We start from the raw sequence: 23366 nt of genomic DNA, 5'->3' as shown, positions 1-23366 counted from the left end.
TTTGTGATAATGAAGAGGAAAGAAAGGGCAATAATTTTAGAATGGAGCATTTGGGAAAAGGGAAGGTAGCAAAAACAAATTTTGCTCATTTCCATTATCAAACTCTTACCCTACATCACCTAAGCATCCTACTCCACCACCTTTTTTCCTTCTTAGAAGCAGTAGGATTGAGAGGTTAATGTGAATGAATTTGTAACAAGGCCAATGAAAGAGACAACTTATTGATAAATACAGACTTCATAGGGGAGGTTGGAAAGTCACTTTTCTTTGCTTCTTCATTTTCTTTTCTACACTCTTCTCAGCTACATTTCTTTTCCTTCCCTTTTTATTATTTGCCTTGCATCCCTATACTTTCTTTACATTCTCTTCCTTTCTTCCTCCAGCTTTTTCCATCCTTCCATAAATGTAAGAAATTTGCCATTTTATTAAAAATTTTGGCATGCCTAATTAAATTAAGCAAAAATTTAGAATACATACACTAATAAATTAAATAAATCAAAGCAGAATTTTATGACAATAGAAAAGGAAAACATTTAAGAAGTGAATAGTGGTACTAATTTCTAACCATATTTAAGAATCTTACCTGTAGCCCTAAGAATATACAGAGATACCAGGGAGGTACATCTTCTATTGTATAAATCATATCTGTTCTCTGGGGATCTAAACTTCCAGTGCTGTCCAATGTCTCTGCAAGAGAACTCTGTAGAATGAAAGAAGTAACTAATTAGCATTTTGAAAAAAATAAAACCCTTATTTTGGGTTAAAGTGGCAAAAGTTTAAAAGTTACCGTTTGACTACCCAAAAAAGCAGCAATAAAATAAAATAAAACCCATGACCTTAAATGTTACTATCAAATATCAAATCAATCCACAATTACCCAAGGGAAGATCATATATAAGAGCCAACCCTTAACTTACCATCTCAGAGCAACAATGTATTTACTATATCTGGAAAACTTTCTCTGGAAGTAGATGAACAATCTTAACCCACTTAAAGGTTCTGAATCCACTTCCCTGGTTTGGGATCAATGGTATACAACTTGCAACAGCAACACAGAAGCTGAACCATGTGGTAATCATTGTGAAAATACCAAGAGCAACGAACAGTTTAGAATGGTACAAAGAACACAGGACTAAAACACAACTTAGAGAAATATACTTGTGGGTAACAAATGCACAAAACTCCATGTGGTGCATTGGGTTCGAATCCTGCCTCAGAAACTATGTGACACTTTCCCCATTCAAAAATGATGAAACAATTACTCTGACTACCTACATTTTGGGGTAATTTGGAGGAAAACACTTTGTAAGCATGCTGCGGAAATGGATAATAGCAGATGGACAGTTTAAGCACTAACTGTACTGACAGTCATGAAACATTAAAAAGCCCAGGGAAAGATCACCAGCACGCTTGGAACATCTTCTATAAAAGATCTGTATTTGGGCATGAGGTGCATGCCTGTATCCCTGCTTATCAGGGAGACTTGAGACTGAAAGATAGCTTCAGCTTGGGAGTTCTAAGCTGACTGGATGCTCACACGAAGTTAGGCACCAATATGGTAAGTCCCGAAGAGCAAAAGGTATGAGGTTATACCTTTGCAGGACCACACTGGCCCAGAAAAGAAACAAAGCATGTCAAAACTCCCATGTTAATCAATAGTGGGATCAGGCCAATGATTGGCCACTGCACTCACAACCTGGGCAAGATGGAGAGACCCAGCTTGAAAAAAACAACAATTAAAAAAGGAAAAGAAGGATCTGTGGAAGAACATGGACAAGAACCATGCAGGACAATATGGAATGGATCACTTTACAAATGGACCAACTGGGTAGAGTATCCACATAAGTAAGATTATGGTGTCATCAATGTATCAAAGTAGAAAAACTACTTTGACAGAGATAGATAACTTTTCAAAGTTTGCAGAGCACCTACCTCATAGCCCTGTGAATGGGCTATGATTTCCATTTTACAAGTAATGATGCTCACACAAATACCAAGCGAAATATTAGGATTCAAACTCCAAACTAGCACCCTACGCAATCACACTGTAGTGTGCTTCTATACTTGATAAATAAAAATATACCTATTTATCCACACACAAATGGACAAACAAGGAGACCCAAGGAGTATGTAGGATAAATGACAAGTTGTTATTTGTATATTACTGTGTGTGTGTGTGTGTGTGTGTGTGTATGTGTGTGTGTGTGTGTGTGTGCGCATACACATGCACATACATTTTAGTGGAAAAGTTTTGGATGTATGTTCAATATATGTTTGCAGAAGTTAATTTTAATGAATTGTTTTTGTTAAGCAAAATAAATTTCATACTATGCATTTTAGTTTAAAATCAGAGTAAAAATGAAAATCCTTAGCAGAAAATTAAATAAAAGCAAGGCAGCATCAACACCTTTGTGTATTTCTGCTTTGGGGTTATTCCCTTAGTCATAATCATTGACATATATATAGAGTTTTAAGGTTTGCAAAATGATTTCCATATATTATCTTATTTGTTTAACAATAACCATGTGAGGTTAAGTAATACAGGCATTCCCTCCCTATTTTACCTATGAGGAAAATGAGACACAGAGCGCTTAAGCGACTTGCCCCATGGACATACGTCAATGAATTTATGAGGCAGGATTCAAATTTAGGTTTTCCTGACTCAAAAATCTTCTGCTCCTTTTCAAAAGAAAATTTTGGATATGTGTGATATTTTTCAACAAGGAGATCAACTAGCAAATGATTTAAACACCAGTAAGATGCACTACATACAAAGAAAAATGAGCCCAAGAGTTGGTACTTTGTTATTCTACTTCTGGTCAGATTTGAAATACACAAAAAAAGTAACATGTGTGAATATATTTAATCAGAGAAGTTAAAAGGAAGAGACAAAGAAAAAAGATGAAGAAATGAAGTAATTATCAAACAAATTCAAGAAATCTGCTTTGCTACAGAGGAATAAAGGTTTCTTGTACAAGAGAAAAACAATACCTTTTCAGCTATGCCATTTTCTGTGGTATAGATTGCCATTAGCTCAGTATCCTCATTGTCCTGTTCACCACTTGGTGTGGCACCTCCATTTATTACCACCTAAAAAGAAATATTCCATGAGATTGTTATTCCAATTTACTCTGCTTTCTGTAAATAAATCTATCTGAAGCTTTTTTGTAAATCCTATTAAGACTAAAAAGCTGAGACAGGTTTTAAAGTTTGCCAAAGATCTTAAAATAACAGCTAATTAATTCTAAAAATGCATTGTGAAAAATGTAACAAAACCACCACTGTAATTTCTTACAGGGTAAATTTTACTCCAAACACATTTTTTTTAATATTTAACAGTAAAGTAAATATTCATATCATTTTAGCCAAAAGTAAATTTAAAAATCTCCTCACAGGTTCTTACAAAAGCATATTTGGATCTTAACAACTACTCACCCACAAAACAAAACATTCATAGGATATGTGTTCCCTGCTAAGCGTCTCTGTTCTGTATCAACATTCATTAACCAGAAGAACATTACTGCTTACTATACTAAATTCACTAATTAACTTGACTCCAGTTTTATTATTGAGATTCTGTTCCAAGTCATACTATGAACAGTACGTGACCTATTAAGAAGGTAAGATGCATGAACACAGTGAATTCTTCAAAAAATAAAATAGAAACAAAGACTACCACCAAACTCACAGTGTAACTCAGATCCAATTTTAAATCCCATATTGGCTTAAGCTAGCCTTCACTTTTTTGTAAGATGCTGCACAAAACCTGAAGTATGAATTTTACACACCTAGTGTCTATAAGGAATTGTTGGAATTGACTGACAACTCAGAGTGCTCCCTCACTTGTCATACACCCAAGGAAATGAACGAATACGCATTAATTAAGCAATCTCTAACTTACAGAGAGACTGAATTACTAGAGTTTAATTCTAAGTCAAGTTGTTTGAAAATTGGGAGTTTTCCCACAGAAACAATGTTATAGTGGGTAATAAGTTTCCCAAGTCTATTTAACTCTTAGTCTATTTAACACTTGTTAGCAGGATGAAACTGCAACACTAGAGAACTGAATATTATTTCTGTGAGATGCTTTAAATTCACATCGCAGATACCAGGAATACATCCACACACGTATCCAATTCTGTAACCCCCAAAATGCCTACCAATTCATACGTGCCAGCAGCTAGGGTTTCCTCTCCCATTTTCCCACAGATTCAGCTTTTTGGGCACTTATAGTGGGGGAGCTAAGTGGGCAGGGAAGGACTATAAAGAAAGATGAAATTTATGTTTAGCAAAATAGAAACAGCAAAAACTGAACAAACAGGACTAGCAGAAGGGAAAGAGTGGTAAGAATCGTGCAGGTAGAGAGACTTAAAGAAGAGTACACTTCTGGTGGAATGGCATCCAGGGTAGGATGGAGGTCCAGTTGGCTCCCTATGGCCCCTTTGGTCGTATCATTTCACTTTCATCTCTTCCATCTATGATCGTATAATGGAAGGGTGTGTGTGTGTGTGTGTGTGTGTGTGTGTGTGTGTGTGTGTGTGTGTTGAGGGCAGGGAGATGTTTATCTTATAAAATCCATCTGCTTTATTGATATTTTTCAAACAGCTTTTTAAAAATAACCACAGTCTCGTAAAACACATTATAATTTTATGCTAAAATCAGTTCATTGGGAAAAAATTTTTAAGATTTGCAAGGTTTTGGAGGAAGTGCCATTAAAACTGCTGGGTAGTATTAATTTTAAAGAGTTAACTTCTAAATGCTATTTCAACATTAACAAAATATCTTATGAAGTTTGTCTAAATGTAATAATGTCTGTGGTTTTCCTTTATATTATTTACAGTAGTGCTTAGATGATAGGAAACTTCCACCGTCATTTCACTTCTTCAGTGGGAAACCGTTTTCACATAACCTTAACAAAGTATTATAATTTGGGGGGATAAGATATACTCTCATCTCAGTAAAGACTGTTTTCATTTCATTTTTCCTTCACTAAAGTTGTGTTCAACCAACTAAACAGCTGGCTGCTATGCCTCAATTCACTATCAGTCAATCTTTATTAGGTACGTAACAAGGTGCACAGATTTTTGGACTATAAAGCTCATATATTAAGTTGGTTTTATTCAAGCTGTTTCTCTACAAGAAAAATACAACAATATCACTGAGTATCATTAAAACAGCCTGTTAAAATTTCTAAGACATTAGATATTAAAATAAGATTTATGAATTTAAAGCTTTTTATGTCTCTGGAGTGTTAAGTAATACATGTTAGTAATTTTATGGAAAGAAACTCTGGTGATAACCAGTTAATAGAATACAGTTCATAAATTAGTGGGTAAATCACTTAAGTTCTCAGTGTTCCAAGACTGCCAATCTGCACACGTTAAAGGAGTTTCACATTAGGGGTTACTGTATCAATTAAATCACAGCTCTAGATCTTCTACTCATTATCCCACCTCTGAATTCACTCTTAAGTAACTAATAGTTCATTATTATTATTATAACAACAACAACAACAAACAAGAAGAACTAGGATTAATATAGTACTTCAAGGTTTGCAAACTGCTTTATAAATATTACTTCATTTGATCCACACAACAACCCTGGGAAGCTGATACTAGTATTATCCCAATTTTACATATAAGGAAAATGAGACCAGAAGAGGTTAACTTGCCCAGGATCACAGTGCTATAAGTGTCTGAGGACAAATCTGAACTCAGTACTTCCTGACCCCAAGCCCATCACTCTAGCCAGTGTGCTACACCTGGCTGACTGGAGTGAATAATTAATCTATAAACAAATGGGAAACACCTAGGGCTCTAAAACCTAAGCAAGGCCAGAAGCTCTTAATCTCTACAATTTTTAAATTGTTAACACCTATCTGGGTAACCAGGCTCTGGTTTAATGTGACTACCACTAGTCCTTACATTAACTGTACTATTCTGTATTAACCTTAGTTTTAGGACAGAAAGAGAAAAAAATCCAAAAGCAAAGAAGAAAATATTCTACACTGACTTCTGAACAACTAAAGTGGTGCTCCCCTCCACCAGCCCCCACCACCCACTATAGTGCAGTGGATAAAACACATGACTTGAAATAGAAAATGGGATTTGTGGGTGCACTAAAAATATCTGCATGATCACTGACCACTGAAAGTGAAGTGATTTGCTTCTGGTGATTGACTTCTACTAATCTCATTTTCCTCAGCTATAAAATGGGAATTATACTTTCCCTATGTACCTGACACGGGCATTACAAGTAAAGTGTCTTGCAAACTCTAAAATGCTACAAAAATTTGACTTTTATTCTATATTTCTCCTTCAGTAAACAAAAACTAGTGTTGTCCGTCCTTTCTTCTTGAAGAGGACCAATGACATCAGGAGTGTCTTGACTTGCAAGTGAACTGGATTTAAGTAAGGCAGGGCTGTACAGAGGCATCTGTCTCACTGTCTCCTCCAGATTCTTTGGAGTCTAGTGTCAAGACATATAGGTCTGGCCCACTGGCAATGGCCCAAGATGCAGCAGGAGACCTTGGCCTTTTTAAGCTGAGGTCTTTCCCAGGTCTCAATTTTTTAGGATAACACCCATTCAGTGATTAAAGGCTAGGTAAGAATTGAGACAAAAATGGCCTAGTTTACCTTCACAAAAGAATCAATCTGCTAGGGGAAGACCCTCAGAGTTTCTGACCAAAACCAAATAAAAACTACCTCCCTCTGAAAAAAGGTATAATGAATGATAATATATTTTTTGACAGTGCAAGAAACATAGTGTGGTATTCAATAAACACCTACCAACTGTCATGCCAGAAAACTATAGCGCAATCTTTTTTGTGGCTCCTATCAATTTTGAACTTAACAGTAGAATCCTCTGCAACGAGGAAGCAAGTAAATAAATCTTAGAAACAAACAGTAAATGTTACCATGCTTGGTGCTGTTAAACAAATCTCCAGTTTATGACCTATTTAAAAAATGTACTAGCACTGGTTAACTAGCACCTTTCAACAACTGACACCTTGGTAAAATGTGGAAGATACATAAGCCTTCATCTTTTCAAATTAAATTTCAATATAGTTCTACAAAGAGAAAATATCTGAAAAATTAAGAAACTGCAGCCTGATATAGAGGAGAAATAGATAATAAAAGTCAGATTTTTGTAGTGCTTTATAACAACCTGTCAGGTACACAGAGAAATGAAAAGACTTGACCAAGCACACACAGCCAGTTAGGTCTCCTGAATCCAGGTCTGTATTCTGTCCACTACCTAGCTCTAGCTACCTCCTTAATGTGCTCCCAATCTCTTTCAGGTCTATCCAAATCTTTATAAAAGGGATCAGCTAGAAAGGTCCTCAATGCAATTAATCAACAAGCATTTAAGTGCTTACTATGTGCAAGGCTCCGTGCTAAGTGTTGGGGGTACAGAGGAAGCAAAACCAGCTCTTGCCTCCAGGAACACACATTCACTATGGAGACAGGATGCACACACACACACACACACATACATACAAGATACCCATAAAGCAAATACAAAGCAACCTTAGAAGGGAAGTCACTGATAGCTAGGGAGATCAGGAAAACAGAAAAGGCTTCACTTAGGGCTGTGTCCTGCAGGGAGCCGGCTCCTCAGAGAGGCTAAGGTGAGGTGGGTGAGTATTGCAGTCATGGTGATGGAAGACGGAGCACTGTGTAAAAAGAACAGCAAGTAAGTCACTTTGGCTGGACAGCAGAATTTGTGAATGGAAGTAAAGTATAAGAAGACTAGAATAGAAGAAAGGGGCTGGTTTATAAAGAACTTTTAATACCAAAAACAGAATTTATATTTGATCCTAAAGGTAACAAGAAGTTGCAGGAATTTACTGAATAGGAGGCAACATGGTCAAACCTGAATTTGGGGTTCCAAAAGGAATCCAAAGAAGAAAGAGTAGTCAACAATTGCCAGTGCTGCAGAGCTCAAGGAAGAGAATTGAGAAAAGGTCACTTGATTTGACAATTAAGGAATTACTAGTAGCTTTACAGAGACCAGTTTCAGTCAAATGATAATGTTTTTTGGAAAAAGCTAGAATTCAATAAACATTTACCAAGCATCTACTTCAAGGTATTGTATAGAGAAAGAAAAAAATTAAATAGTCCCTGTCCTAAAGGGGCTTACATTCTGCTTGGGAAAGAGGGTGATGACAAACAACATGCATAGTGATTTGAGGAGAGAGTCCATTAACAATGTAGGAGGATGGGTCAGAGAAAGTCTGATGGCAAGGAGATACCCAAGCGGATACTTTAAGGGAGATCAGGATTCTGAGAACTGAGGTAAGGAAGGAATGCATCTGAGGCTGAGAGGTCAGACTGCACAAGCACATAGGAATGTAATACGAGTTCAGAGGAGAACTAGCACATCAGTTTGTCTAGAAATAAGATCATACAAAAGGGAGAAAAATTTTTTTACAACTCCACAAAGATGATGACATTAATTTCAAAATAAGAAAGTGTGCACAGAGATGATAACAGGTAAGAATGAACATGTAAGTGGGGAATCATGAGGTGGCCAACTCTGCCTCATGGCCCAGTTAGAAGGCATGAAAGGAGAAACCTCCACCGGAGAGGGCGCCCCACGATGCTTCTGGATATAGTCAAAGTTTGATGACTGTCAGAAGATGAAGAGATCTAGAATAAAGATTCAAAGACAAAATGAAAAAGAAAAGCAGAGTTTTCATGACACTTGCTCTCCTAGTTCTCCTACCACAGTGTTTTGCTGTATCATCCTCACTCTGCCCTGTAACCCTGAAGTTAGAGAAGCAAGTTTCTATTCTGGATCCTATTTTTTTCTCTCTACATTCTTTTCTTGGTAATTTCAACAGCTACCATGAATTCAATTATCATTTCTATGCAAATGACTCCCAGGTCTATATTTATAAAGCTCTCATCCTGAGTTCCAGTCTCACATCTCCAACTGGATGTCTATAATAAAGATCTCAACATGTTCAAAACAGAACTCATTCTCCCCACCATATCCATCCTCCTAATTTTCATGTATCTGTCTAGGAATACCACCATCCTTCTAGTTATCCAAGTTCATAACCTCAGAATCACGGGGACGCTTCTCTCTCTCTGTCTCTCTCATCTAATCAGCTGCCAAGTCCTATGGATTCTATTTCTATAACAGTTCTGAAATGTCTCTGTAATCTCACAAACACCACCCTATTTGAGGTTCTCATCACCCCTTGCCTAGGCTATAACAGCCTTCCTGCTTTCAACCTCTCAACAATCCAATGCATCCTCAACAAATTGACAAAGTGTTATTCCCAAAGCAAATGCCCCATCTCATGTGTCATGTCTCTTTCCTCTAACTTTTCATGGCTCCCTATTACCACTAGAATGGCATTTAAAGCTGGCTAGACAATCTGACTCCCATCTATCTTTATACAGTGATCTTCCCTATGCATCCTCTGACACTACTTTGTAGGCCTACTTGTGAGCATCTCCTTTGTCCTTTGACTCCTTTGTCTTCTGCAAAGGTTGTCCTCGATGCCTGGAACATAATGCACTCACTTCCTCACCTCCACCTCTTGGAATCCTTAGTTCCCTTTAAAGCTCAGCTCACACACCATAATTTCAAAAATGCCCTCCCTAATAACAACCCATGTTTAAGTCCTCCTACCTCATTTATTTTCTGCACATTTTGTACTGATCTAAGTGGGTACATGTTGCTCTCCCCAGTAGAACCTATGCTCCCGAAGAGAATTGTTTCATGATTGTCTCTTGGTAGCCCACAGCATCTAGCATCATTTCTTGAAAATAATGGGTGCTTAATAAATGCTTTCTAAATGAATAAATAACTGGAGTGGGATGATGTAGGAGAGATGATGGTGCAGAGAAAGGTGGAGAGAATTTTTAAATTTGTTTTGATTTTATATCATATTAATTTATATATAGATGTGTATCTGTGCTACCTCCAACAAGCCTTCCCTTGTAACAAAGATAAAAAAAAAATTCAGCCAAAAAAAAAAGTGAATTAACTGACTGTACCTGACAATATATGCAATGTTCTACCTCTCCACATTGCCATGAAGAGAAGCAGGTAAATTTTCTCAACTCTTCCTTAGTTTTGGTCATTATAATTACATTAATAATTATATGGTATTCAATTTCATTTGTTCTTTTTTCCACTTATATTGCTGTAACCATTGTGTATATTGTAAATCTCCCCTGATATTTCTAATTCTTCAAATATTCTTTTGCAAGAAATTTAAGTGACCTACTTCAAAATATGTAATATGGCAATATTCAATAAACATTTATTAAGTACCCACTATGTGCCAGGCACAGTGTATATTCAAGTACATACTAAGTTGTTTAACTGCTTTTTTTTAATGAAACTAACTAAAAGATGCCAACTTTCCTTAAACCATACTGTAATTCAAATTCTTCATTGATAGATTAAACTTATTTTTAAGCAATACATGAGGCACTGAACTACTTTGTAAAATAATAGAAAACAAATTCTAATTAATAGTGGTAATAATAACCAGCATTTATACAACACCTATACTTTGAGAAAGGCACTATCCTATGTGCTTTTTACATCAACTATCCTTAGGATACTTATTGAATCCAGTAAATTTTCAAGCTCAGAACTGTGAGCTTGTTCTACTTCTCTCCAATGCATTCTCCACACAGCTGTCACAGTGATATTCCCAAAGCACACAGGTCTGCCAATATCACTCCTCTATAAATGCCAATGCTGTGGCACGTAAAGCCCTTCAAAATCTGCCTCCTGCCTAGCTTCCTGGTCTCACTGCTACTTTTACATAACTCTACAGCATAACCAGGCTGACCTTTCTGCTGTTTATCATACACAACATTTATCTCTTGCCCTGACACCTTGCATGCTACTACCCTGCTCATCTCAGAATTCCTACCTTCCTCTAAAGTTTAGCTCAAGCTCCTCCCTGACACTTCCCTGGTCACTCTAGCTAATACTGCCTTCCCTGTATTATATTTACATGTACACATAGATAATGTTTTCCTCCAATCAAATATAAGCACCTGAGGAGAGATGATTCCCTTTTGTCTTTCAGCCCCAGAACTGAGCATAAAATCTGGTACTTAGCTGGTCCTTAACAAATGCTTTTGGATGAATGCAAAATTCAATAGTGATAAATATACTATTGTTATACAACATGTAGCCGAAAAGAACAACCTATTTATTATAAGGAGACTATAATAACTATAAAATCAGGAATGAATTTTAAGGGAAAAAATACAATATTCTGGAATTTTTAATAAGCTAAGGGCTGTGATGATGATTTAAGCCACAGCATCTATCATTAAATTTTCACACAAAGAATATAGCATTTTGGTCTCATATGTTTCTTCTGAAAAATGAGACCATTTTCACCAATCCCTGCTTTAACTTCTTTCTTCTATAGTCTACTGAAAAAAAATTCTCTTTTTTTGAAAACTGTCAGTTAAAATATTATTGTTAAATGACTTATTCAACACAAACCCTGTCATTTCTCTGGAAAAAAAACCGTACCTTTTTCTATATTCTACATCCTCTCAGGTTTCTGTATTTGTCATTATCATCCACTACGAACTTCCCACTACTCACCTCACTGCCTTTCCAGTTATCCATCAGTCCACAAGGTTCTACCTCTTGTAATCCTTAGCCTAGCTTCCCAAGGGGCTGATTCACAATCCCCTTTCAATGGATACTTTGAGCTCCTTATCCTCTCTTTTAAAGTTCTATAACCCTAAGTCCCACCTACAATTTGACTTTCCCTTCACTGTTAATTGTGTGGCTCCTCCCAAATCTGGACTGCTGGGTTTAGTGTTTTCTTTCAGGTACCTTATTACGCTTGCAATTAGCCTTTCTATATATCAGACAGCATTCCTTTATTTCCTTCTTAGTCTTACTTCTGAAAAATTCTCCTATCCAATACCTAATTCAACAACTATTTCAAACCTTGCAGCTGTTACCTTGGTATCCTTGTCTTAGAACTTCAAAATGAGAACTATTTTCACTCCTAAAAACACCAATTAGTTTTCTAATGTTCACAATAAGCTCTCTACTTCATTTGTTCCCTAGATTACAGAATCACTTTAATAAAGTGTTAAGTATCTATTTACAGCAAAAGGAAAAGTCCAGGTACAAATGACAAAGGGGGAGGAAATTAAACCAGATATTCTCTGATGAACTCCAAATTCCTACTAGAGTTACGGTCTCTATGAGATTTTTGAAAAACTTAAGGTTTTTTGAAACACTAGAAACACTAGACAAAAGGACAAAATTTTGTAATTTTTTCCCCCTATATACAGGAAAAAAATCTGACAACTCAAACGCTTTCATCTGAAGTTATAGCAGACTGGAAACTAACAATTATTTTACTACTTTCAACAAAGTTAGTCATGATGCCTGAACATGGAACTGTTCTTTCCCAAAAGATGAATTTTGAAAATTGTTTCCATGCTCAAAGATGCCAACGCAAACGATGTCTAGGTGCCTCATTTGAACCAGCCTGAAAGCCTATTCAACTGCACTAATGTGAAATTTTCAAGTCCATCATATGAGATTTGTAGAGAGATGGAGTTTTTGAAAGGGATGACTTATAACTATACCTTTATCTTTAAGTCAAGAGTCTTATGTTCTTCAATTCAACATCCTTAGTACTGCAGAATTCTTAAGGAAGATATAAAATACCAAGAATACCTCAAACTAGTAAGTTCAATGATATTAAAATTAGTGGCACTAACAGAAAGAATACTAGACCAAGAGCTAGAACCAATTCCAAGTACTAGCTCTATCATTTATTAGATGTGAATGGGCACCTTTCTATAAAATGGACATAATACTGCTTCTGTTACCTCAAAGGGCTATTATCAAGAATATGATTTATAAAATCTATATCTATATAAATATGAACTTGAATTAGCATAGCACCAATAGATATATTTTATTCTGTAATCCATACCACCATCGTGACTCTTTCACTGTTTTCATTTTTTATTTGGTTAGGCTGAACCCAAAAGTCCACTTTTATATCACCCAAAGCATGTAGCCCACAAATTCCTTTCTCCATTAAATAACCTGCTGTTTCCAGCCAACGAAAAGGTATAAATGATCCTAGACAAACGGTTTTTAAAGAAGGTGGGGGAAGTAAAAGCTTAAGCATTCTTAAAATATTTCCTCAAACCTGAGCTCAACAGTAAAATACTGACCTTGCTGAAACAAACAGCGGATTGTATTACATATCTGTGCCTATGCCAGCATTCATTTAGTTCAGGTTATTAACTTGGTTTCTTCTGGAGGCTCAACAGGTTCAAACAGTCAATAAGATACTAATCCATACACTGGCACTGCAGAGCGGACATGCTATCTTTCCCTGGCTGAACTTTGCTGAAGGTATTATTGACAAATGGTAGCTCCTCAACAATTTCTGCCATGTTTTTTGTTCTGATTTATTGCCACACTTCATTCACATGTACCCCAAAACCTATCATGTACTGCCTTTAAAAACAGATGACAGGTTTATTCATATTATTTTCTAGCTGCAGTTACCAAATAACAAACACTAGATTCAATCTCCTGTGTACTCCTATAGGTGTAGACTCTTAAGTACCTCTGGGTACTTAGCAACTTTTGACTACTAAGAAATTACAGAAAATAACCATTTGTCTCAAAATCCATCAAGGCATTGCTCAACTACCAAAAAAGAAAGGACTTGTAAGTTTCTCCTGGGAGCCTCCATTTGGAGAAGTGGGAAAGTCAACCAGCTCACTCCTTTGTTCTTCTCCCAGCTCAGGTCTTGAATCTAAGGACCAGGTCTGATACTGACTAACTTCTCAGTATCTCCAGCCAAAACTCCTTTTCATTTTTAGCCTATTGAGCATTTACAGGGCAAGGCACTATGGTTGGTGCTGAGGATAAAGAACAAAAATATGAAGCAATCTTTGTTCTCAAGGTGACTGACTCTATTCTACCAGGGAAGCACAATACATACACGGCTATGCATATACATAATGTGAGGAGAAAGTGCACACTTACAACTAGAGGAATCAAGAGAGGCTTCCTGTAGGAAGTAGAAGCAAGGAAGAGGTGACAGAAAAGAAGGGATCAAGCTTCCATCTGAAAATTTCTAATGATAAAGAATTCACCATCTCCCAAAGCCATCTACCCTACTTTTGGATAGCTCTAATGGTTAAAAAGTTTAATCTAATATTGAGCTAAAATCTGCCTCTCTGTAACTTCCAGTTGCTCCTGGTTCTGTTTGCTGGGGCCAAGCAGCATGTTTAATTCCTTGTCATGTAAACATGACAATCCTTCAGATACTTGAAGGCTAAGGTCACAAAGACATTAGAACATTGGCTATCTATCCTTCAAGACTGTAACACACGTTTTCATCTCTGCCTCTTATCTTAGTGTGACTTATTTCCTTCAAATCTCAACTCAAACATTAACTCCTACACAAAGATTTTCCTGATTCTCCCCCTACCCCATTGCTAATGCCTCCCCCAATCCTTCAAAAATAGACTGCATTTATTTTACATATAGCTATACATTTACATGCTGTCTCTTCCACTAGAACGTAAGCCTCCTTTAGGGTAGAGACTACTTCGGTTTTGTCTTTATATCCCCGATGCCCTGAATACTGCCTGTCACACAACAGGCACTTAATAAATGCTTGCTGATTGACTGATGGTTTCCATTCCTTCCACTGTTCTGGCCATCTTCACTGTTAAATCACTGCTATGATTCAAGATATTCCCACAGACTAACCAAAATATCTGCTTCATTATTCTAAGCCCATTTCATTTTATCATGTCTTCTGTTTTCACTGGGCTTTCCAGATCCTTCTGCTCTCTCTATGTAAGACTAAGGTAACTGGCACTTCCTCCTTGTAACCGCCACAAACCCTCCAGTTCTGCACTAAGTTTGAGTGTTATATCGTATAGCTAAAATATTAACAGGATCCATGATGTCATCAATGTGGGTATTCCCTCCAAAAACAGTGTTCACATCCCCTCTTAATACAGTATTATTAGACTCTTCATGAGCATTTTTACTTCCTAGTACTTCTACTCTCTTCCTGGAGAGAAGTAACAAGAATACGTTTTAAATCAGTGAGATCTTATTAAAGTATAAAGGAAACATCAAAAATACAAAAACAATTTAAGTTCAAGTACTAAAGGATTTTATTTCCAGGTATTCTTAAATGCAGAACTATGATCATACAACTAAAGCTAATTCCACATTATTTTATGAGGAACTCCAAGGTATCATGATTGATATTAACCACATTAGGTAAAATAATGACTGACAATCTTATACAGGAAAATCTTCGCTGGTGTAAAAGGCAATAACAAAGAAACTTTAAGGCAAACCACTCAAGAGATTTTAAAAATATAACCACTTAAGGTAATTTTAAACTTGCCAGATTATCCTGCATCTTGAAAATAATGTTGGTATTATATATAATACATCACGATAATCTACCATATCTGATTGATATCACTTTTTCAGATAAAATTATTTCACCTTTAATTTGTATTCTGAACAATGAAATTCATTCATTTCCTTACTTGTAGGTCAAGTACAAAAGTTGAGTAATATCCTACCACATTTCTGCGGATAAATTTAAGCCTAACCTTGTGACCTGACCTTGTCTAAGTTTTTAATGACAATATATGTCTCCTTCCTGGACTTAATTCCCAGTAAGCACTTTTTCTTGGTAAAACAGGGCTAAAAAGGAAAAGTCCAAAATTAGCCATTAACACCATAGAAGTTCTCATAATCAACAGCACTCCCTTCCTTCAATGCCTTACCTTTGGATGAAAATGCAGTTATTTGAGATATCATATTGGTTAAATACTGAAACTATTTAGAGTTCTGACTAAGAAGATTATAAATATTGTTACCGGAAGAGTGAAGAAAGCAGGATGCTTAGATTCATCTTCATATTTGCCCTCAGTAGAGCTTCCAGTTTCTACTGACTTTGATGTGGTGTTTTTGCCAATACCCATTATTAAGAGAAAAAAAATGTTTGCAGAGCAGCCTGGTTCCAGAGGATAGGGCTGTAGGGTAACTATATGAGGAATGTGACAGATTCAAAGAGCAGCTCTTCCAAAGTCTGAAGCATTAAGTCCTCAGAGAAGCATCTTGTTCCATTAGCACTACTTCTTAGGACCTAGAAGGGGGAAGGAAAGAAGTCAAATGAATTCTAACAAATAAGCAGAAACACAAAGTAGATCAGTACTTCAGAAAATAAAAATTGCATGTTATACGTACTTAGAAAAATGCCTCTAAATAACATGTTGCTGTGGAAATGTAATGGAGAAACTCTTTACACCATGACAGTAATGGAGGGAAAACAATGGCGTAGATAACTCTAAACAGCAAATAAGTGAAAAATCATGTATTTTGCTTTGTTACTACCTCATCTTGACAATTATATTTGATATAGCCTAATATTATAATTAACCTACAATAAAACTATACAAACACAGCAGTATTCATCTAGGCAAGCGGCATGCTAAATTCTTGCTCTTCCTGACTTCCCCATCTGTCAAAAGAAGCCCCATTTTTTTGAGGAATTGAAACTAATAACTTCAAGAGTCATTGAGGGGCTCTAAGGAAGGCTCTGAATTCACAGGATCTCAGTTCATATCCTCCTTCTGATGATTACTATCTGGGTTACCTTAGGCAAGTCACTTAAGCTCTCTCAGTTTCCTCACCTGTAAAATGAAGGGCTACATAAGATGGCCTCTGAAGTCTCTTGTAGCTCTAAAACAATGACCTTATGATCTTCAGGTTCTCCTTGTGATCCCAAACATCCAATGAATTATCAAGTCCTATTGATTCAATCTCTGAAATCTCTCTTGCATCCCTTTAACTTTTCCCACTACCACCATTCTGTTCAGACTCTCTCTGTCTCTTGTTTGGACTTACTGAAACAGTCTCCTCACTAGCTTCCCCTGACTGACTACCTTAGTCTCACTTTGTCCCAATCCACTCTACATATTCCTTCTACCCAACTGATCTGATACACTGATATGATCTCTATTACTTCACAAATTGAAAATAAAAACTAAACTCCTTAGTCTCATATTCGAGGTCAGAAATACTCTAGAATACCACAGACTTAAATATTTATCTATTTGAAAGCCCTCCACCACACACTTCAACCTCCCTTCTAGCCTGACCTCACATATTTCCTCTTACATACTCTACTTTCCAGTCAAACTGGAAACCCATGAAACACCTTCTATGCTTTTTCTACCTCCACAACACTTTTGTTCAGGTCATTCCCAAACACCAGGAATGGTCAACCACCTTGTCTCTACCAGCTGAGATCTGATTTATCCTTCAATGCTTAGTTCAAGTGCTAACACCTCTATGAAGCCACCCTCATAGAAGTGATTCTAGCTTAAATCCAGCCAATTATTAGCTGTGTGACTCTGAGCAAGTCACTTAAGCTCTGTCTGCCTCATAACAGCACCTACTACCTTGAAGAATTACTGTGAGGATCAAATGAAAGAATATTTGTAAAGCACTTAGCACTATTAGTAGGCACTATACACATGCTTATGCTCTTCCCTTTGTACCATCTAAGGACTCTGAGACCTTGAATGGCTCATAACCTGAATGACAATATTCACAGATCAAAAGGATCTGAAACTGAAAATGACCCATTCATAGTTAATAAAGGAGCATTTACATTTCATGCTCCTTTGGAAGGTACGAAGTTCTTAAGACTGCCCTTAGCTGGTTAAAAGACCAGTCATAACTAGTGGTCTTTAAAAAGTAAGCTGGCCAATTCTTCAGACACCCTAAAAAAAGTCAGTGAAGACAGTGAGTGATGTCTGTAAGGTGTGAAGATAACAAGCTATGAAGGAAGAACTCAGCTTGACAGGGAATCACTTGTGGCCTTTTCCCATGTGCTTCCTTCAGAGTGTAGGGGTTGGGCGAGAACGAGATTTTTCTCTCAACAGTCCCCTCTCCCAACAATGGCATCTTTCAGTAGAGCAACTGGCCCAGAAAAAGAGATGGTATACCCAGGAGCCCAAAGAGTCTGGCTGAGCAACCTACCCCACAAAAACCATAATCAGAGGAAGCAGGGCAAGGACACTGTGAGAAGAGAAAAGACTCCGAGGATGTGGGATACTACAGCACTGGAGGTGACAATTGCTTTGGGCATGTGTGTTCCTTACTGTACTCTATGTCTGTGCATATTCTTCTCACTCATGTTGAATTTTTTAGAGACTATACTCCAGGTCAATGGTGGCTATTACTACTGAAACTGTTATCTTCATCATCAAAGAAATGTTCAAGCAAAAAATAAAATAAGCTGGTTATGTGGCAAGAGGAGCAGAAAACTGATGATAGCCCATTTACTGTCCAGAGAAGGCAAAAAAGGTCTCCAACACATTAGATTTACAATTTGAGGTGACTTTGTGAGAAAGCATGGAAAGGAAGAGCACAGGTTAGGAAGGCATAGACAGACTGTCATCTGCATCAATGAAATCATAGTATTCTATTTAATATTCTTAGCAAAGAAAAATATTCATAACAATTAGCTATATCCGGAAATAAAATGGGCTGACTCAGAAGGTATATCCTCCCTCTTTGGAGTAGTATATATAGGGAGATCATTAAGTAAAAGCTGAATACTCGCTGGCTATTTGTAGGATAGATTCTTGTTCCAGTAGAGGTTGGGCCAAATGGCCAATGAGGTACTTTCAAATTCCACAATTCTGTCATTTTGAGATTCACATAGCATTTATAATCTACAAAGAACTTTTCACATAACATTTGATCCTCACAACAACCCTATAAAATAGTTGTACAAATATTACTATTCCCATTTACAAATGAAGATATCAATCAAAGGCTTCATCTTGCCCAACATCATATAGTTAATTCAACTGAGTAAATATTTCAGTGGCCATTGCTAGGTGTTGGGGATACAAAGACAAATCAACAGAGAGTTCCTACCTTCATAGAGTACAGTAGTCCACTAGGGGAATGATAAGTTGGGAGAAATGCATGTTCTATATACAGATGAGTTTAATAATATAAGGCAGGAAGTAAAAGGGGAAAAGGAGAGATCAAAAGAAAGCGCTCTAGCAAAATTCTGAAGCATTTTCTGTCTTTAAATATTTGAAAGGTTGTCATATGGAAAATAAGATATATACATGCGTTTAGCAGAACCAGAATGCAGAACTAGACCAATGGACAGAAATTAAAGGGAGGCACGTCTCTGTTCAAGAATTATGAAATTCTCTTATCTGACTATAATCTATTAGTTTTCACCTCTCCCTCTGCCATCCCTTAAAAAGCCCTACTCTTTGTCCACACTCTGACTTCCAATCCCTTGACCCCCTAATTCTCTCCCAGGCCATCTCTCCCACACTAGCCACTCTCTCCTCTTCTCTCCATCTTAACTTCTTGGTGAATCAATTCAACTCTATACACTGTCCTTCACTCTTGAATCCCTAGTCCCCTTTTTCTACCAATTACTCCCAATTAAGCCTCACCCCTGGATCACTCCCACCATTCATTGCATTAACTCCTACACCCATGATGCTAAATAGAAGATGGAGAAAACCATGCAACTGTTCTGACTGGGTCAACTACAAAATTATGCCCTTAGGCAATCCTACTATACTTCCCTTATCAACTCACTATCCTGCTCTGAACAGTGACCTTTTCAGACCTCCCCAAACCTCACACAGCTCCCCCTGCCCTTCTCTCTCAGATGAGAACCTTGACTCATATTTTATAGAAAAAAATTGAGGCCATTCAATGTAAACTCCCTCTTCTCTCCTCTTCCTCATCTCTTATCACTCTGGTGCCTTCCACCATTATCTCCTCCTTCACATGATAAAATGGCCTTATTCTTTACCAAGACTAATCCCTCTACTTGTTCAAGGGATCCCATTCCATCCTGACTCCTCTAATAGGTTGTCTCCTCTCTGTATTCCCCATTCTTTCACTTATTTTCAATCTCTCCCTCTCTACTGGCTCATTTCCTACTGCCTACAAACATGTCCACGTCTCCCCTATCTTGAAAAAAAAAACCCACTTGATCCAATCCATCCCCAACTATCTGCCCTTTGTAGCTAAACTCCTGAAAAAAGCCATCTACAATAGGCCCCTTCGAAGGCTCTCCTCCTACTCTCTTAACCCCTTACACTCTGGCTTCTGACCTTATCATTCCACCAAAATTCCTATCTCCAAAGTTACTAATGATCTCTTAGTTGCCAGATCCAATGGCCTTTTCTCAATCTTTCTTCTCCTTGACCTCTCAGTGCCTTTTGACACTATTGATCACTCTCTCCTCTATATTTTCTTCTCTCTTGGTTTTCAGGATACTACTTTCTCCTGGTTCTCCTCCTACCTATTTGACCACACTTCCTCTGTCTCCTTTCCTAGATCCTCCTCCAGATAATGCCCCTCTAACAGTAGCTGTCCTTCAAGGTTATGTCCTGGACCCTCTTTCTCTTTTCCCACTATACTGCTTCACTTGGTAATCTCTCATCAGCTTCCATGGATTTAATTACCATCTCTATGCTGATGATTCTCAAATCTACCTTTCTTGCCCCAGCCTCTCTGCTGACCTCCAATATCAGATATCCAAATCCCTTTCAGACATCTCAAACTGGATATCCATCAGACACCTTAAACTTAATTTGTTCAAAACTAAACTCACTGTCTTTCCCCCTTATCTGATCTGCTCCCTTCCCCCTTCTACCTTCCTTATTACTGTAAAGGGCCATATCATCTTTCCAGTCCTTCAACCTAGGTGTTACCCTTGACTCCTCATTATAGCTTATCCCCCATACTATCACTTACCCACCCCATATCCCATCTGTTGCCAAGGCCTGTTGATTTTACCTCTGCATCTCCCAAATACAACCTCTCTCCTCTGATACTGCCTCCACTCTAACGCAAGTCTTCACCACCTCATGCCTGGACTATTGTAATAGCCTCATGGTGGGTCAGCCTGCCTCACGTCTCTCTCCCCCCAATATATCCTCCATTCAGCCACTATAAAGTGATTTTCCTAAAACACAGGTCTTATTATGTCACCCCTAGTACCCAATAAACTCCAGTGGTTCCCTACTGCCTCTAGGAGCAAATAAAAAATGTTCTGTTTGACATTTAAAGTCCTTCATAATCTAACTTCCTCCTACCTTTCTGATTTTCTTGTACCTTACTCCCCCTTCTCCAGGTATTCTTCAATCCAGTGACACTGGTCTCCTGGCTGATTCATGAACAAGACACTGCATCTCTCAGCTCTGGGCATTTTCTCTGCCTGTCCCCCATGCCTGGAATGCTCTCCCTCTTACACTTCCCACCTTCCTGGCTTCCTTCAAATCCCAACTAAAATCTCACCTTCTACAGGAAACCTTTACCCACCTCTCTTAATTCTGGGGTCTTCCCTCTGTTAATTATTTCCAATTTATCATATATGGACCTTGTTTTGGACATTTTTGTTTACATGCTATCTTCTCCATTAGATTGCAAACTCCTTCTGGGCAGATTCTTTCTTTTGCCTCTTTTTGTATCCCCAGCACAGTACACGGCACATAGCAGGCACTTAAAAATGTTTACTGATTAAGTGAAATACAATCAACAACCTCATGAAAAAAATGACCCAAATCATTAATAATAATGAGACATTCACATTAGAACAACTTGGAGATTACATTGCACATCCACAAAACTGGCAAAAATGGTAAAAGATGGAAGTAAGGTTGGAGGAGCTGTGGAAAGTCAAGCATGCTGCTTCATGTGAGTGGGACTGTGCACTGGCTCATCCTAGGATCATAATTTAGAACTGGAAGGGACCTCAGGAGTCACCTAGCCAACTCCCTTCACTTTACAGAAGAGCAAAATGAGGTTCATGCATGGGAAGTAATTTGTGCCAGGTCACACATGTAGTATCAGAAGTAAGAACTGGGAGCAGCTAGTGGTGCAGTGGATGGAGCACCGACCCTGGAGTCAGGAGGACCTGAGTTCAAATCCGGCCTCAGACACATAACACTTACTAGCTATGTAACTCCGGGCAAGTCACTTAACCCCAACTGCCTCATTTGTAAAAAAAAAAAAAAAAAGGGGGCAAAAGTAAGAATTGAAACCCAGGTCCTCTGATTCTGGAGCTCACCTTCTTTCTACTGTAACACGCTACCAGAACAATTTGGAATCATGCAAGCAAAGTTTCTGAATTGTTTACCCCCTTTGACACAGGGATTCCCCTCTTGGGCATACATCCAAAGAGACTCAAAAGACAACAAAAGCTTCATATACATCACAGTAACAATTCCAAAATAGATGCCCGCCAACTGAGGAATGACTGAAAAAACAAGATGAAAGTTATGTAGAACCACGAAAACAAGGTTCTGTGACAATATTTTATAACCTCTGAGCCCAGTACATAGTAGGTGTCTTTAAAAATGCTTATCTGACGATATTCTGAGTCTAATGATACAAATACAACAAAATTCAGATCAAATTAAATTGCCAATATTTTTTCTAGAAGACTGATGTTAGAACATGTTTCCTTATTCTTGGCATGGCAAACTAAGATGGTAAGAAGGATGAAGCAGATCATAAAAAGCTGAGACTCAAGGATCAGCACAGTAGGGGAGACAAACACTGGCAGCAGGGCTGAGGAACAGGACTCCAGTATTACACAAAGTCTTCCACAAAATAGGACCTCCATTTCTCCAGAGTTAAGGTATTCAGCAAGGAACCACTTGGGGCTGGGACTGGTTCTCTTTTTATCTTACATATAATTTAAAATTCAACCAAAATAACTTCTTAAGGCTATAATACCTAGAAGCCATAGCAATTGGGTCACAATTACTTAAGATATTATTTTTTATCACTATTTACTCATTATTTGTTATTTTTTCCCTTTCACCAGAAAAATCACAAATCAAATTCCCAGGTGCCCTCCACTAGATTCCAGCTACCAACACTTTCTCTCTGTTCAGTGGGTTCCCCAAATTCCAGGATATTAATGAAGAGGATGTAGGCTCAACTCCTTCCCTTTTGTCTTGCTCCCTGAAAACAGCACCCTGACCTTTCTTTTAGTTATTGTAAGAGATTTGCTACAAAGTTCCACAATGTGGGAAATAAGTATGGAGGGAAGTAGTGAAACAAATAAGTAAAGTATTTTTTAAAAGTAGTAAAATAGATAAAAAGAGAAAATAATTGTTTCATAGATCCTACAGAATCTCACCTATCTAAAGATTTATTCCTTTTAGCGCCATGGACTCCTCCCATCCAGAGCAATAATATGAAACCAACGGACCCCTTCTCAGAATGTTTTAAACGTATAAAATTAAATTCATACAGGATAAAGATGTTACTCT

At 37.6% G+C, this 23366-nt stretch overlaps 1 protein-coding gene across 6 annotated transcripts in view; it reads right to left on the bottom strand.

Moving 5' to 3' along the window:
• SLC23A2 (solute carrier family 23 member 2) overlaps positions 1-23366 on the bottom strand; it is a 114940-nt gene that overhangs the window by 37893 nt on the left and 53681 nt on the right. For all 6 annotated transcript variants that reach the window (XM_020985355.2, XM_020985354.2, XM_020985360.2 and 3 more), the window contains 3 exons: positions 15903-16171; positions 2992-3090; positions 584-700 (listed from right to left, as the gene is read on the bottom strand). In XM_020985355.2, the coding sequence (XP_020841014.1) occupies positions 584-700; positions 2992-3090; positions 15903-16007 (321 nt within the window). In that variant the 5' untranslated portion in view covers positions 16008-16171. The remainder of the gene's footprint in view (positions 1-583; positions 701-2991; positions 3091-15902; positions 16172-23366) is intronic.

The sequence above is a fragment of the Phascolarctos cinereus genome, unplaced genomic scaffold (genome assembly GCF_003287225.1).
Source record: "Phascolarctos cinereus isolate Bilbo 61053 unplaced genomic scaffold, phaCin_HiC Scaffold_2;HRSCAF=192, whole genome shotgun sequence".
Lineage (NCBI taxonomy): Eukaryota > Metazoa > Chordata > Mammalia > Diprotodontia > Phascolarctidae > Phascolarctos > Phascolarctos cinereus.
Note: the sequence above shows the minus strand (reverse complement) of the source record. Positions and strands in the feature narration are given on the sequence as shown.